The sequence below is a fragment of the Eleginops maclovinus genome, chromosome 12 (genome assembly GCF_036324505.1).
Source record: "Eleginops maclovinus isolate JMC-PN-2008 ecotype Puerto Natales chromosome 12, JC_Emac_rtc_rv5, whole genome shotgun sequence".
Classification (NCBI taxonomy): Eukaryota; Metazoa; Chordata; class Actinopteri; order Perciformes; family Eleginopidae; genus Eleginops; species Eleginops maclovinus.
Window position 1 is genome coordinate 876,045 of NC_086360.1, and position 14,371 is coordinate 890,415.

General features: G+C 41.8%; 1 protein-coding gene across 1 annotated transcript; it reads right to left on the reverse strand.

Annotated features, from left to right (window-relative positions):
• Positions 1 to 319: 319 nt before the first annotated feature.
• On the reverse strand, positions 320 to 12,824 carry noxa1 (NADPH oxidase activator 1). The gene is made up of 16 exons (XM_063898244.1): positions 12,713 to 12,824; positions 12,084 to 12,257; positions 10,858 to 10,940; positions 10,269 to 10,377; positions 8,731 to 8,862; positions 8,147 to 8,254; positions 7,966 to 8,025; positions 7,844 to 7,881; positions 7,598 to 7,736; positions 5,042 to 5,110; positions 4,685 to 4,772; positions 4,126 to 4,232; positions 2,562 to 2,722; positions 1,610 to 1,718; positions 1,230 to 1,353; positions 320 to 1,120 (listed from the first exon to the last, which is right to left on the reverse strand). Exons 2-16 carry the CDS (start codon positions 12,255 to 12,257, stop codon positions 1,029 to 1,031), a joined length of 1,593 nt encoding a protein of 530 aa, XP_063754314.1. The 5' UTR covers positions 12,713 to 12,824; the 3' UTR covers positions 320 to 1,028.
• Between the last annotated feature and the right edge of the window lie 1,547 nt (positions 12,825 to 14,371).

Genomic DNA, 14,371 nt, shown 5'->3' on the forward strand with positions numbered 1-14,371 from the left:
GCTGCCAGCCACGGGTTCCTGCACTCTGCTTTGGAGGAAATTGACAGGTAATTGTGACTCTTGACCAAACATCAGAAGAATGGAGACTCACCTGTGTGAGTGTAGTGCCTCGTGTGGATAGGAGGGTTACACAAATGCAGTTTCTAACAGTTGATAAATGATTAATTAAAGATGAACAAATGATGAATGAATGAGTTCACTGAATACAAGGATGAACAAATGAACGTGGACCATATGTGTTAGATTCAGTGATTGATATCTGTGTTTGAGGTTAATCAAATAAGTGGAATTTTCATAGATTGAAGCACCGTTCAACAAATAAGAGTTTAAGAAGCTTTATTGCAAATGGGAAATCATGATCTGCAGTGAGGAGCGGGAGAAGGTGAAACACCTCCAAATACTCATCCTGTAGTGCTTCCACATGTTAAACAAGTTACTATTGTCTCTCTATTTGGTCATTTAGTTTCTGCACATTACAATACCAACACATTAATGTAGTTGAAGTCGGCAATAATTATTTACAGTACTAAAATCTAACATATTATAGGCATTTTTGAAGTATGATTACATAATGTTATATATTAAAATGAAGGCCAATAAAGGATGTGGTGTTTCTACGTCTTCATTCATGAAAGAGAGGAAATGTGTATTTACATTAAAAGATAATGTTTTAGATTAAAAGATGGGTCCCTCCAGTAGCAGATACTGGAGGATCCAGTGGAACATTAGGATGCCTCACCAGGATGATTATAAAATATGGAGCATCATACTGCTACCTCATTGGATCAGTATGGGCCCTCATTGAATATTACAGTGATACAATTTAAACACACTCATCAGTATCATAAAGAAGCTTAACATGATACAACATATCCTCATTCAACAGTTTTTCAGCCTCAATGATACCATATGAGTCAAACATATTTTCAAGCATGAAAAGGTTGATACTAAGTCCGCTTTGTGCCAGCCTTCTCAGGAAAAATATAGCGATGGCTGCAGTTACACGGCTGCTTTTATAACTCGGAGCACTAGGTGTTGTTGGAGTTCTCCCTGTACGCAAAGCAGCCGGGGAAGATGCCGATGTTTCCTGCGTTGTGTCCCTCCAGCCACTCCTCGTTCACTAAGAGAGGGTGAGAGGGATACGTAAAGATGCAGACTCACTTCGGAATACATGAAGCAGTTCCACTGACATTCACATTCAGTACGAGGCTTAGCCTGCAGGGCCTCACCTTCACCCAGGATGTCGATGGTGTCCCCTTCGCTGAACTCCAGGTCCTCTGTTCCCTGAGCAGTGTAGTCATACAGCGCCACCATCTGGTAGAGGATGGAGCGGTTGGCCAAGGGGTCTTCTGTCTGTACAAGCACAATAAGGGGTTAAACCTGTGTATTAGAATATTATTAAGAGAAATCATTCACCAAGTTGAAATTTGGGCATGACACACAAATACAATTTAAAGGATCCAATGCTAACATTGTAAGATGATTAAGTCAATCAAACGTATTGCAAAATGATTTTATACCTGTGTACCTCGGCATTCCCAATAATAAAACAGGTATGGTTTCCATTAGTTACAGTAATGCTATATCTTTAATTAGATCAAATCCTCACCTGGCACCACAGGGTTGCTCTGCCAGCCTCCGCCACATCTTGCACAGTACGGCCTGGCCCCCCCTCGCTCCCCACAGGTATTAGCACCCGGGAGCCATGCTGCTTATATCTGATGACACAGTGGGAGTGATGATGGCAGGGGGAATAGATGGTACATTGAGAGCATCAAAGGGGAAATATTGGTATACAGAGGATAGTTTCTGGAATTGGAGCATTAACATCATTTTGATTTGTGATGGAAATATCTGACAGATCTATTTGAGTTATTTATTAAACATGATTTTTAGAACTGTTAAGATATCTATATGATATTTACATGATTATACTTTGGTCAGCCTCCAACTGTGGTGGGCGTGGCTTTAAATGGACCACACACTTGTGAGTGTTTGGGTAGATGGCGGAAGGCCTACAGTTTTCCGACTACATTATTAGAAGCATTATCCTAGAGTAAATTACATTATGTTTCACTTTGTTTTAAGTCATTATGACTCACCATTTAGCGCTTTATTTTTCGTCACCTAATTTCTGACGATTGCCAACTAAGAATAATATTTGGATTTTGGATATATTTCTGGAAAGTCAACCGAAGTTTATTGTTTGATAAATCATATTTTTTTGTGTGGAACCAAACAACATCTCTGTGCATGCTTTGGGGAAATGTGTGCCGGATGCCATCAGCTAACCTCATTCCTCAGAAAGTTTAAAACCCAGGATTAGCCAATTCAACAAGCATCGAAGCAGTGTGTTTTATAGTGTGCTGTATTAATCCTCCTGCTGGCTCTCTCATGGACACTTGTGTCTGTGGAGTTGCAGCATCAGTGCCCTTTGTTAGTTTTTCTAAGCAGGAACACATATAGGACCCACAGGGTCAAAGAAAAGCATATTTTTAGAAATGAAGCATGAGTTGTTGAAATTCAAGGAGACAGAAGTGGGTTGGCAGGCCTGTGGTTACCTGAGGCGCAGCTGAGACGCTGGCTGGCCCAGTTTCTGTGCGATGCGATCCGTTATTTCACGGTTAGTTGTCTCCAGAGGGACAGATAGAGCCACTGTGTACGTAAAGTGGACCTTCACCAGCACAGAGCCCGCCTCCGCTCCCTGAGCTGCATCAGCATGCTGGGAAGATGGAGCAGGAATTCATAAAAAAATCACGTAAATATTTTCATAATACTTTCATTTTAAAATAGTCGTCTGGTCCGATCAGTGTGAATAGTGTTCATATGGGTATAATGCAATAGTATTATTTATATCAATAGAAATGATAGTTTTGAAGTTACTTTTCATAAACAAACAAAATACTCTTGGTGGATGTGATATATCCCCTAATTGAAGTTGTTTTAAAATTTAGCCAGTTTTTATGCTTTATAACAGTTTCCTTTTTTTTGTGCAAATTGACTGGATAATGTGTCATTCCCTTTGTGTTTTCAGACAGCTATATTGGTCTGCCTGTTTTGTTTGTGTTTTTCTGTTGTAACATTGTTGATGTTGTCCTCTTGGCCAGGTCGCTCCTGAAATAGACATTTTGATCTCAATGAGACCTTTACCTGGTTAAATAAAGGATATGTGTTTTGAAGACACAGACCCAGCCCAAATAGTCCTTATTGAATTTCCCTCCCTGAAAATGAACTATAAACAAAAAACTGATTTGTCCCTCTGGCCTGCACACATTGAGTTTTGGGACTTTCATTTCAGAGCCTCAAATTTGGCATTTTTCCCATTGCCATTCATGGTTTTTGGAACCAAAGTTAGCCTTGTGAAATGGATGCTTTTCTTTTATTGATAGGAAGTCAGCCTAGGGTCATATGGAAGAAAAATAATAAACAAAGGACCTATATCGGTTAATCAGTATAGGAATTTGGGTGCAAGGCTTCTGTAATATACAGTATTCAAATATAGGAAAATTAAGAAAAGTAATATTATTTGAATGTCATATAAGCTAAATAAAAGCTTGCTAGAAACGATCAAATCAGAAATCCACCAATCAAAAATGTTTTCTTTCCTCTGGTTCACAGAGCACTTTCAACCGTTATTATTTTAAACTGTATCTAATCACTTATCTATTTATGAACATTTTCACATCAAATTATTTTGGTATTTGGTAGCAATGTGCAATAGAAAGTCCATTGGTTATTTCATCTAAAGATGTGATCTTGTCAGGTCACGGTGGCATTCAGAAAGAGAAAAAGACATTCATATCCAAATGCTGAATACCTCTGTCTGAGTGTCAACCTGACTGAATCAGGACACATCAGCTTTCCCCTGCGAAGTTTAACCTTACAAAGTATTTTCTTCACATAATCCCAATCATCCCATAATCCTTCTATATTTAGATCTGTATCGAGGTTAGGAGTGTGTGTGTGTGTGTGTGTGTGTGTGTGTGTGTGTGTGTGTGTGTGTGTGTGCGTGCGTGCGTGCGTGCGTGCGTGCGTGCGTGCGTGCGTGCGTGTGCGTGTCTGAAAATAACTTTGATGTGATCCTTCTCACAGCTTTGACTGTAGCGCTTCACAGGGAAATATTACCTGGTCTCTGGCTGGGTTGTCTGTGTACTGCGGGGACTCGGAGGCTGAGGGCGGTGCCTGGGTGGCGGTGGTGTAGGATGGAGGTAAAGTGTCTGAGGAAAAACGTACTGCAGGGAAAACACAGTACAAGTACAATTACCATCCGAATACCTTACATTTGAATTGGCATTTCCCCCCGTGTCCATGCTAAGACCCGGCCCTGCCATATGCATCCTTTTGGGTGTCTCGGTTCGAGTGAAATTCTCCCATGTGAATAAAAATACCATCTATGTTATTTACATAAATCCTTTAAAGCATTGCTTTCAGAATCAGAACCTTGTGAGTTTGCAAACTCAAACAACATCCACACTTTTACAACTGAATACAGTGGCTTGAAAATCTGGATAAACTTGGTTTATTTCCAACATGTCTGATCTTTCTTGATGTTCTGTGTCAGACATATTTTTGAAACAATGATGTCTTCCAACACCTCCCAACTTGATGTTGGAAATGATGTGGCAGGTGGTCCTCCCTTTGAGGCAGGAGGATTTGAGATAGAGGAGTGCCGTCGGTGTTTTACCTCGAGGAGGAGCTGCAGGGCTAGGCTGGGCCTGCGGGCGGGTGGGGGGCTTTAATCCTGGTGGGAGAGGGATCCCACTGGGAACTCTCTGTGGGAGAAGTCAGTGATAAAGAAAGTATTAACTAATGGTGGAACAGCAGGACACTTCGATCTAGAAACTGTTCAAGCTGAAGGGCTGACTGTAGTCCTTTACATTGTAATGTTTTTATCCTAACATTATAACAAGAGGAAGCTCTGTTCAGCATGAGTTGCACTCGGCAATCTGGGAAGTACTGCCAGTAAAGCTCTACACCAAAGAGGCGCCTAAAACATTTAGGTCGGAGCATTATAAAGTTTGTTATTATTACAATACATTACATTCTCCTTTTTGCCTTTCGATGTCTTGACATCGGCAGGATCGAGCAGGGACATTGGAAGAAGTCCTCTCTGAAAAACAAGGGACAAAGAAAATCTGAGAATACATGAAATATAATATGATGCTGAATTACAGAAGACACCAAAAATCAGTGTTATACACCATAAACTAGCCCAAACCATAAACTATATTACACCAACTTTCCCTCAATGTGTTCCTAACTTACAGAACTACAAATACCTTCATATATTTAATACAGCCAAGCGATTTGAATTGGTTAATAAAATGAAGCAACTACAAAGCTGTAGCTGTGCTGCACACCTTTTATTTACATCACAGCCTGAAATCATGAGCTAGAGTAAAGTTAACATTGGATCCAAAGTCATCAGGTGAACCCAAACCAAATGAATGCTCATGTTGCTCAGACTACAAAAGGACAACGAGTGGTGCTGAGGAAGTGTCTGCATCTCTCCCAGATGAACTGAACACATTTTATGCACGCTTTGAGAAGCCCCCGGCTGTGGAGGCACCAAAGGCCCAGGATCCCTGCTCACTGGTTTTAACCAGTGCAGATGTGTGTAGATCTCTGAAAAGGATCAACGCACACAGGGCTCCGGGACCTGATGGCATCCCTGGCCGTGCTCTCAAGGTGTGTGCAGTTCAGCTGGCAGATGTGTTCACAGACATTTTCAATAGGTCACTGCTCCAGTCTGTAGTCCCCACATGTTTTAAAGAGTCCATCATTGTCCCTGTCCCCAAAAAGACAAAACCCATCTGCCTCAATGACTACCGCCCAGTTGCACTCACCTCCATCATCATGAAGTGCTTTGAGCGGTTAGTCAAAACTTTTATCACCTCCTCCCTCCCTGACTCACTGGACCCCCTGCAGTTTGCCTACAGAGCAAACAGGTCCACGGATGATGCCATCTCCCTCACCCTCCACACTGCCCTCTCCCACCTGGACCAGAGGAACACTTATGTGAGAATGCTGTTCATTGACTACAGTTCAGCATTCAACACCATTGTGCCCTCCAAGCTCATCATTAAGCTCAGGGACCTTGGGCTCAACAGCGCCCTCTGTGACTGGATCATGAGCTTCCTGACGGGCAGATCCCAGGCAGTGCGGATGGGGAACATCACATCCTCCACCTTGACCCTCAACACCGGAGCCCCTCAGGGTTGTGTGCTCAGCCCTCTCCTCTACTCCCTGTTCACGCACGACTGCGTGGCCACACACAGCTCCAACACCATCATCAAGTTTGCTGACGACACGACCGTCATCGGCCTGATCACAGACGGCGACGAGACGGCGTACAGAGAGGAGGTCAGAGCCCTGACATCTTGGTGCCAGGACAACAACCTCCATCTCAACGTCAGCAAAACAAAGGAGCTGATTGTGGACTACAGGAAGAGGCAGAGAGAGGCACACACACCCATCACCATCGACGGGAATCCTGTGGAGAGAGTCAGCAGCTTCAGGTTCCTCGGGGTAAACATCAGTGAGGACCTGACATGGACACATCACACCAGGGTCATATCCAAGACGGCTCGACAGCGGCTCTTCTTCCTCCGCAGGCTGCGGAAGTTCAACATGGACTCCAGGATACTCTGCAACTTCTACAGGTGCACCATCGAGAGTATCCTGACTGGCTGCATCACCGCCTGGTATGGCAGTTGCACCGCCCTCAACCGTAAGACTCTACAGAGGGTGGTGAAAACTGCTCAGCACATCACCAGGACGGAGCTGCCATCCATGGAGGACCTCTACACCCAGCGGTGTAGGAAGAAGGCCGGTAGGATATTAAAGGACCCCCATCACCCCAGCAACAATCTGTTCTGTCTGCTGCCGTCTGGCAGACGGTACCGCAGCATCCGGACCAAGACCACCAGACTCAGAGACAGTTTTATACCACAGGCTATAAGACTACTGAACTCCTGAGCTGTGTGAATGTCTACTCACATCTTTTTATAGTACACACATACATATATATACTGTATATTATACACATCTGCCATACATATCTGTTTATAGTACACATATCTATATATTGTACATATCTGCCATATACATCTGCTATACATAATATATGCATCTGTCCATACCTCCTCATTCAACAGTGTAAAGTGTTTAAATACTTTCAATGTATTCCACATATGTATATATTTCACATCCTCAAATCTTTATTGCTGTTACTGTAAATATTCTTCTCTCTTTTTGCACTATTTTATTTATGTTATTTGCACCATGTATGTTGAGTTGTTGGAGGTGCACGCGACATAAGATTTTCATTGCCAACATATACGCTGTATCTGCTGTGCATATGACAAATAAAGCCTTGAACCTTGAACCTGAACCTCTGTGCCTGCTGGATCTGTACCGTCAACAAGGCAACTGTTCATGTATAAAGTCATGAGAGGTAAATGATGTGTTTTCAGCTTGTCATGCTGCCCCCATGTGGCAGATTATTTTCAGGCCACACATACACCCAAACACAACTATAATCTATACCATTTATACCTTAAATTTGGCTGATTATTCTTTCACTTTCTCTTCTTACCTGTCCGTCATATATGACAGTTGCCATCCCATCCCTGTCTTCCTCGCCATATAAAAACACCATGGCCCCCCCGGGCACAGTCAGCTGTTGAGGCCCTCGGGCCATGTAAGGAACTCGCATGTGCATGTATCGGGAATCCCTGGGAGATGAAAAAAAAATCTGTCATACTTACGATAAACAAACGTTTTTACAATATTGTTTTTCAAACCTCAGGTTATTACTGGGATGTCACTAGAGGATACTCACTGCGTTCCATCCAACTTGGGCTCATAGAAACCAGGTTTCTGTGGTGAAGACAGAGCGATGGTTGGCAAAGGGAGCGCTTGACACATCATCTTTATTCATACTGAAACTGTAATCATTCCTACCTGCAGCCTCAGAGGTTCAAAGCCTCCAAAGTCATCATTGGGAATCATGGAGGAAATCACCTGGAAGCAGAGCATCTCATAGTGTCAGGGACCAGAGCAAGATGGAAGCTCATGAAACCATATTACCATCATAGAATGTGTGATTACTATACACCCATAATACAACATTCACCAGCTCTACCTTTGCTTTGCCCAGGAAGTCTCTTTGCTGCAGCTGCTCCACATCCTGTTTCCTGGGACGGAACAGCACGTTCTCAGGCACCAGCAGAGGAGCCAGGACCTCTTTCCTCTGTTATCAAAGCCAGAGCAAAGTTCATATAACAATGATTGTATGTGCGATAGTACTGTCTTACCCCTGTGGCTTTCTTTTAGAATTCTAAAATAGATTATTGAGAAACTGCATAAAAGGAGCATTACATTTTTATTTCCAGGATTGGGCTTTTGGAGTAATCTATGAACACACTTGTTTTGAGAAACAGGTGAAAATGGTATTAGAATAACTATTGTGTTGGCTTTTGCCCGGAAGATCAAACCTTGAAAACCCAATTCAAACCACCTCTTAACTTCCTATAAAGTAATTCATGTTCAAATAAAATGTTCCTTGACTGCCCCTGCTGCCACGCACCTGAAACCCCATCACGACCGAATGTAGCGCAGCCATAGATGGATTAACTGTGTCTTTCTATCCTTGCTACGGCAATGGCAGAAACAAACGTAAGCAGTGCCGCAATGTGTCCCTTAAGTCTCTAAAATTGTGACACTCACCAGGACGCTGTCCAAAGCCGCCTCTATGTTTCCCCCCCGAACTCCTCTCTCCTGGGAAGCTGACAGCAGAACCTCCCTGGCCTGCTCCCACTGGCCCATCCGACAGTACACAGCTGCTGCATTATATAACACCTAGAGGACACATCACAACGACATGTTCTCGAAGCAGCCGGTAGTATTTTGTCAAAATGTCATACGTTTCCTTTTGAAAAAGGATGTAGGGCTGGATGTAGAGAAAAGACTGATAGTCTAAATCAGGGGTGTCCAAACTTTTTTCAACGAAGGCCACATACAGAAAAATATACGGAGAGCTGGGCCCCTTATAGAGGTGAATATTGCCTCATAAGTTAAATTATAAGTTAAAATCAAATGTAGGTGAACAATGCGCAATACTTGGAAATGCTTTAAGGAAAAAACAGCCTATATCCCCTCTTTTTTCAGGGTTTCATTTATTTTGTTGGCAGCTCATTCCTTAAAACAGAAGTCTCAGATTGCTTATAATAAGAGTAAATATGAAGGTTCAATTTCAAGCCTGTTATGGAAATAGGTTTTTGGGGTCTTGTTAGAAAATGTTTTGAATTTGAAATGACTAAATTTATTTGAAATTGGGTTTATTAACACATGAATACTGTCATATATTTTAACATATATATTTGAAAAGTACAATATAAGACAAGCAAAAGTTTAATTTGTGGGCCATATTTCATTATACTTTTAGAATTTGCAGAGGGCCGATTCAATATGGCCTGCGGGCCGCATTTGACCCCCGGGCCGTAGTTTGGACACTCCTGGTCTAAATCCATTAGTATTAGTTAATTAATAGTAACCAGTAGTTGCACATTCATCTATTTTCTCATCAGTGTCACATTAGCTGCATTGACAAACTGTACCTTGCTAACCCACTAATCTCAGTTTGTTGAATAGCCCTGTGGTCCTAGCTCTGGGAATAGCATCTGCTTTATTTATGTGTTTCCACAGATATAAACCTTAGAATTTGTTCCAGGAAAAAGCGTTTTTTCAGCAAGTTAAACTGAGCATTTCATAGGACCTTACAGTTAATGCTTAGCAATGAATAGAAAACTTACGGCCTTTACCCAAAAATAAAAGGCTGAGTCTATGAAGGTTATCAGGTTCGGATGACACTGATGTGTTGGGATTCCACAAACCAGTGGGCACATTAGCTTTTAAACCTTGGCTTTAAACATGTTAGCTGGAGTGCAGCTGTTACTTCAGGTGCACTCATCTAGAACATGTCTCTGTACTGTGAGAAATATGTGATGTTGTGTAACCTCCTCTTCAGCCTCCATATCAATGAGGCTTTGTTAGAGTCCAGGTGAATTGGATGTTTGAAATAAACAATGGAGGTGATGACAAAGCACAGTTGGCACTGTGTGTATTCCTCCGTGCTGATAGACTTAGGATTGGATTTCCTTTATATTCCATTGAAATGTGTCAGAAGGAGCAAACTGGAGTCTCATGCTTCCCAGTAGTGCAGGTGTGTGTTGTAGTGTGTACAAGTGTGAAGCTGAAGGTCAGACCTGCCAGCTGTAGAGTTTGAATCTCAGTCCCAGCTGTCTGTAGTCGATGACCGTGTTTCCTCTCATGTGCTTCTGTGCCCAGATACAGTCAGACAGAGCTTCCTCCAGCCTGAGTCAGGGATGAAGATTTCATTTTCTAAACTTAGCACCAACAAAAGCTTTATAAAAAACCAACATGGCAGATTTACAGGGCTGTTGAGGGTCAGACTTTGTCTTTGTCATTGTCATTTGTTCTCCAGTGGTTGCCTGGTAACCTCACAATGATGAAAAGTCTCCAGGAAGTGACTGCCAAGTAATAGTTCAGCTTATGAACGTGCAGAACAACACGCATGACATACATGTCAATAATGAGCTTTTAAGTGCTGCTATGAACATTTTGTCACCTGTGGGCTCATCTTGGCTCACTGTTTCCCTCTGTTCAAGTCATAATGCTCATCTGCTGGTGGCAGCTTCACATCTACAGTGAAGATATGAGCCCTTCTTTCTAAATTCACACAGATGTTCCCCTCTTTTCAGAAAATTACAAGAGAATACATGATCAGTATTTGGGACAGACTGCTCTGATAATCCATAAATAATATCAACCTACCTCTCAATCTGCATCATCACTGCTGCTCTCTGGAAGAAGCCAACAGCAAGACGTTCATCTTTGGCGATAGTGAGGTCTAAAGCCTGGACACAGAGAGACAGATGGATGTTGCACACAAAAAGATGGAACTGTTTCATACATATGTATATAACATGCTTCCTGTTACAGTGAAAGTATTCAGCAGTGATATCCCAGTATTGTTAGGGAGAAGACAGCGAATAGAGCTTCATCATCAAGAGACAGAGAACCACAAACATGGCATCAGACAACTCATACAAACGTTATGGGTTTAAGGGAAATGACTGTATAATCAGAGGTGAGAGAAGTATTTAGATCTTGTACTTGAGTAAAAGTAGAAGTACTCAGATCTTGTACTTGCGTAAAAGTAGAAGTACTCAGATCTTGTACTTGAGTAAAGTAGAAGTACTCAGGTCTTGTACTTGAGTAAAAGTAGAAGTACTCAGATCTTGTTCTTGAGTAAAGTAGAAGTACTCAGATGTTGTTCTTGAGTAAAAGTAGAAGTACTCAGATCTTGTACTTGAGTAAAAGTAGAAGTACTCAGATCTTGTACTTGCGTAAAAGTAGAAGTACTCAGATCTTGTACTTGAGTAAAGTAGAAGTACTCAGGTCTTGTACTTGAGTAAAGTAGAAGTACTCAGGTCTTGTACTTGAGTAAAAGTAGAAGTACTCAGATCTTGTTCTTGAGTAAAAGTAGAAGTACTCAGATCTTGTACTTGAGTAAAGTAGAAGTACCAGAGTGTAGGAATACTCTGTCACAGTAAAAGTCCTGCATTCTAAATGTTCCTCCAGTGAAAGTAAAAAGTACTCTCATCTAAATGTACTTAAAGTAGAGACAGTAAAAGTAGTCATTGTTTGATTGGTCCATTTCAGAATAATATCTCTGATATGTTTTATAATGATTGATCATTAAAGTGTTCTCAGAGCTGGTAAAGCTGCAGCTAGTTTGAATGGCTTTGTATACTGCAGGGTAGCTGCTGGATTTACTCCAGGTGAACTAAAGTCTGATTTAAGGGCTGATCATATTTACCATCATTAATCCAGATCTGTAAAGGAACTACAGGGATTCAAAGTACAACTACTTCAAAAGTATACTTAGGTACAGTACTTGAGTAAATGTACTTAGTTACATGTATGATAAAATAGGCGAATAGTAGCAGACAGATAGAATCACTTGGAGGTTTAGTGTTAAAATGCCAAGCACAGACCGTCAGGGCCAGGTCCGGCTGTCCCAGCAGCAGGTGGGCGGAGGCCGTGTTGAACAGGGTGCGGGACGTGGGCTCAGTGATCTGCTGCAGCCTGGACAGAGCGCCCTGCCAGTCCCGAGAGTCCGCTGCCTGCACCGCCTCGTCCCAGAGCCGCAGCAGCTCCGTGTACAGCATCTGCAGCACAGACACACACACAGACACAGACACACACACACACACACACACGCAGACAGACACACGCACACACACACACACACACACACACACACACACACACACACACACACACACACACACACACACACAGACAGCATGTAAGCAACATTGTATCATTATAGCTGGAAGTGGACACTGGAGAAAGGTGAATGATGTGGATATTTGGAACAAACACAAATAAATACACAAATGCTAATTTACTAACAACACAAACGAATACATAAACAACAGAATATGATAAAAAAGAGAGAAACCTGTGCAGCAGTGATTTCATCAGTTACCTTCTATATATTTTACTGGAATACTTCCTTGTACCTGACCCAGACCCTACCTGCACATGTTTTCACTTCAGTTAATGTAAGCTCCATAGTTTATCGGAGAAAGGTCAAAAGTCCTCTTTCCAGACGGCTTACCTCTCTTTCCTGATTAAATATCTTGTGAGAGTTCAGTCCGTATCCAGCTGTGTCTTGCAGACTTCACACTCCAACAGGAAGTGAGGGTGAGTGAAGCAGGCCTCTTGAGCAGTCTCCACCCTGTTTCTACAAGGAAGTGCTCAATCCACATTCCCCAGGTGTGACCCACAGTCACAGCTCTGGAATTCACCTGTCACTGCAGCACGTACTCATGCTCTGTCAACATGAGGCACAGCACGTGAATAAACCCTTTAACGTGTCACCCTTTTAGAGGGAATTGTCATCAAATGCAATTCATGTTTATTTTGTCCTTGTTTTGTTTGTGAACTTCTTGTTTTTATTATTTAATAATTATATATATTATATAATATTACTATTGTTTGTAAACTAAGTATGGAAGAGCGGCAACACATGAAAGATTTCACAGAACCATGACTTTTTTTAGAGGGTTTCTCAGAATTCATACTTAAATGTCAAAATTTCAAATGAACAAGAGGTGGGAGACATATTTGAGTAAAAGTAGAAGTACCAGAGAGTATGAATACTCTGATACAAGTAAAAGTCCAAAAGTATTAGCATCAAAAATTAACTTAAATCAGATGCTGTTGCCTCATCTGTTTGGTAATTCTGTTTTGGGTTCAGGAAGGATAAATCCACAGATAGACACTTTGTTTATGAGTCAAGCAGTTTCGGGGAAGTATCGCTTCCAAGCGTATTCACCTCTGGGAGTCGCCCTCCATGGCTACACCCATTAGTAAATACATTTATCTGTTGATTGATTGGCAGCTGACACAGCTAATGGTGTTTTCTAAACACCTTTGAATAAAACCCACGTTTTAAATGGACAACTGTCAAACAAATGGGGACAAATGATGGAACTGTGAACAAAGCGAGACACCTGGTCACCCTAATTTCACATCATTAATCCACATCTGTAAAGTAACTAAACGTACATGAGGTGGAGTAAAAGTACAGCATTTACCTCTGAATTGTAGTTGAGTATAAGTACAAAGTTGCATAAAATGGAAATACTCAAGTACAGTACAAGTATTTTAAAATTGAACTGAAGTACAGTACTTGAATAAATGTACTTAGTTACTTCCCCCCTCTGAAAAACCCTGAACTACACCCATCAACTGTATCACAGAAGAACTACTGATGGATAGAGGGCCAGACTCTTCTGTTAGAGAACATCGGGGTGGGGTGGAATGTCGCTTTTCTTTTCCTGGGGCACCGTATATATTAGACTCCGGCTAAACCGCGGATCGGGTGGATGACGTGACGAAAAATAATATTTTAATTAAATTCGGGAGGGTGGCGGTTGAACCAATCAAATGAAAAAAATATATAGGCCTACATTGTTAAATATTGTTACCTAGGCCTACATCCGGAAATAAAACGAGCACACTTTGAAATAGTCACATTTTCAGGCAGTAATTTGGCCTAGTTGCGTCTATGTATGCTGCTTTGTTTATTATCAGAGATGGCAATGCCGGTGTTCCAGTTTAACTGGATTCCGGTTTAACTGGTGGCTTTTGTTTACCTTTTCCACCAGATGTTGTGGTTGCCAGGTTCGTAATTTTCACGTAACTTGTGTGTCTGAAATGTGACCATACAACGTAGAAAACCTCGGCAAAAAAACGTTAACATCACCAGTTC

Coding starts and splice junctions, on each gene's coding strand:
- noxa1 (XM_063898244.1), bottom strand. CDS start 12,257: ATGCTGTACACGGAGCTGCTGCGGCTCTGGGACGAGGCGGTGCAGGCA. Junction 8,255..8,730: donor CGGCTTTGGACAGCGTCCTG/GTGAGTGTCACA, acceptor CTTTGATAACAG/AGGAAAGAGGTCCTGGCTCC. Junction 4,233..4,684: donor CCCTGCAGCTCCTCCTCGAG/GTAAAACACCGA, acceptor TTTTCCCTGCAG/TACGTTTTTCCTCAGACACT.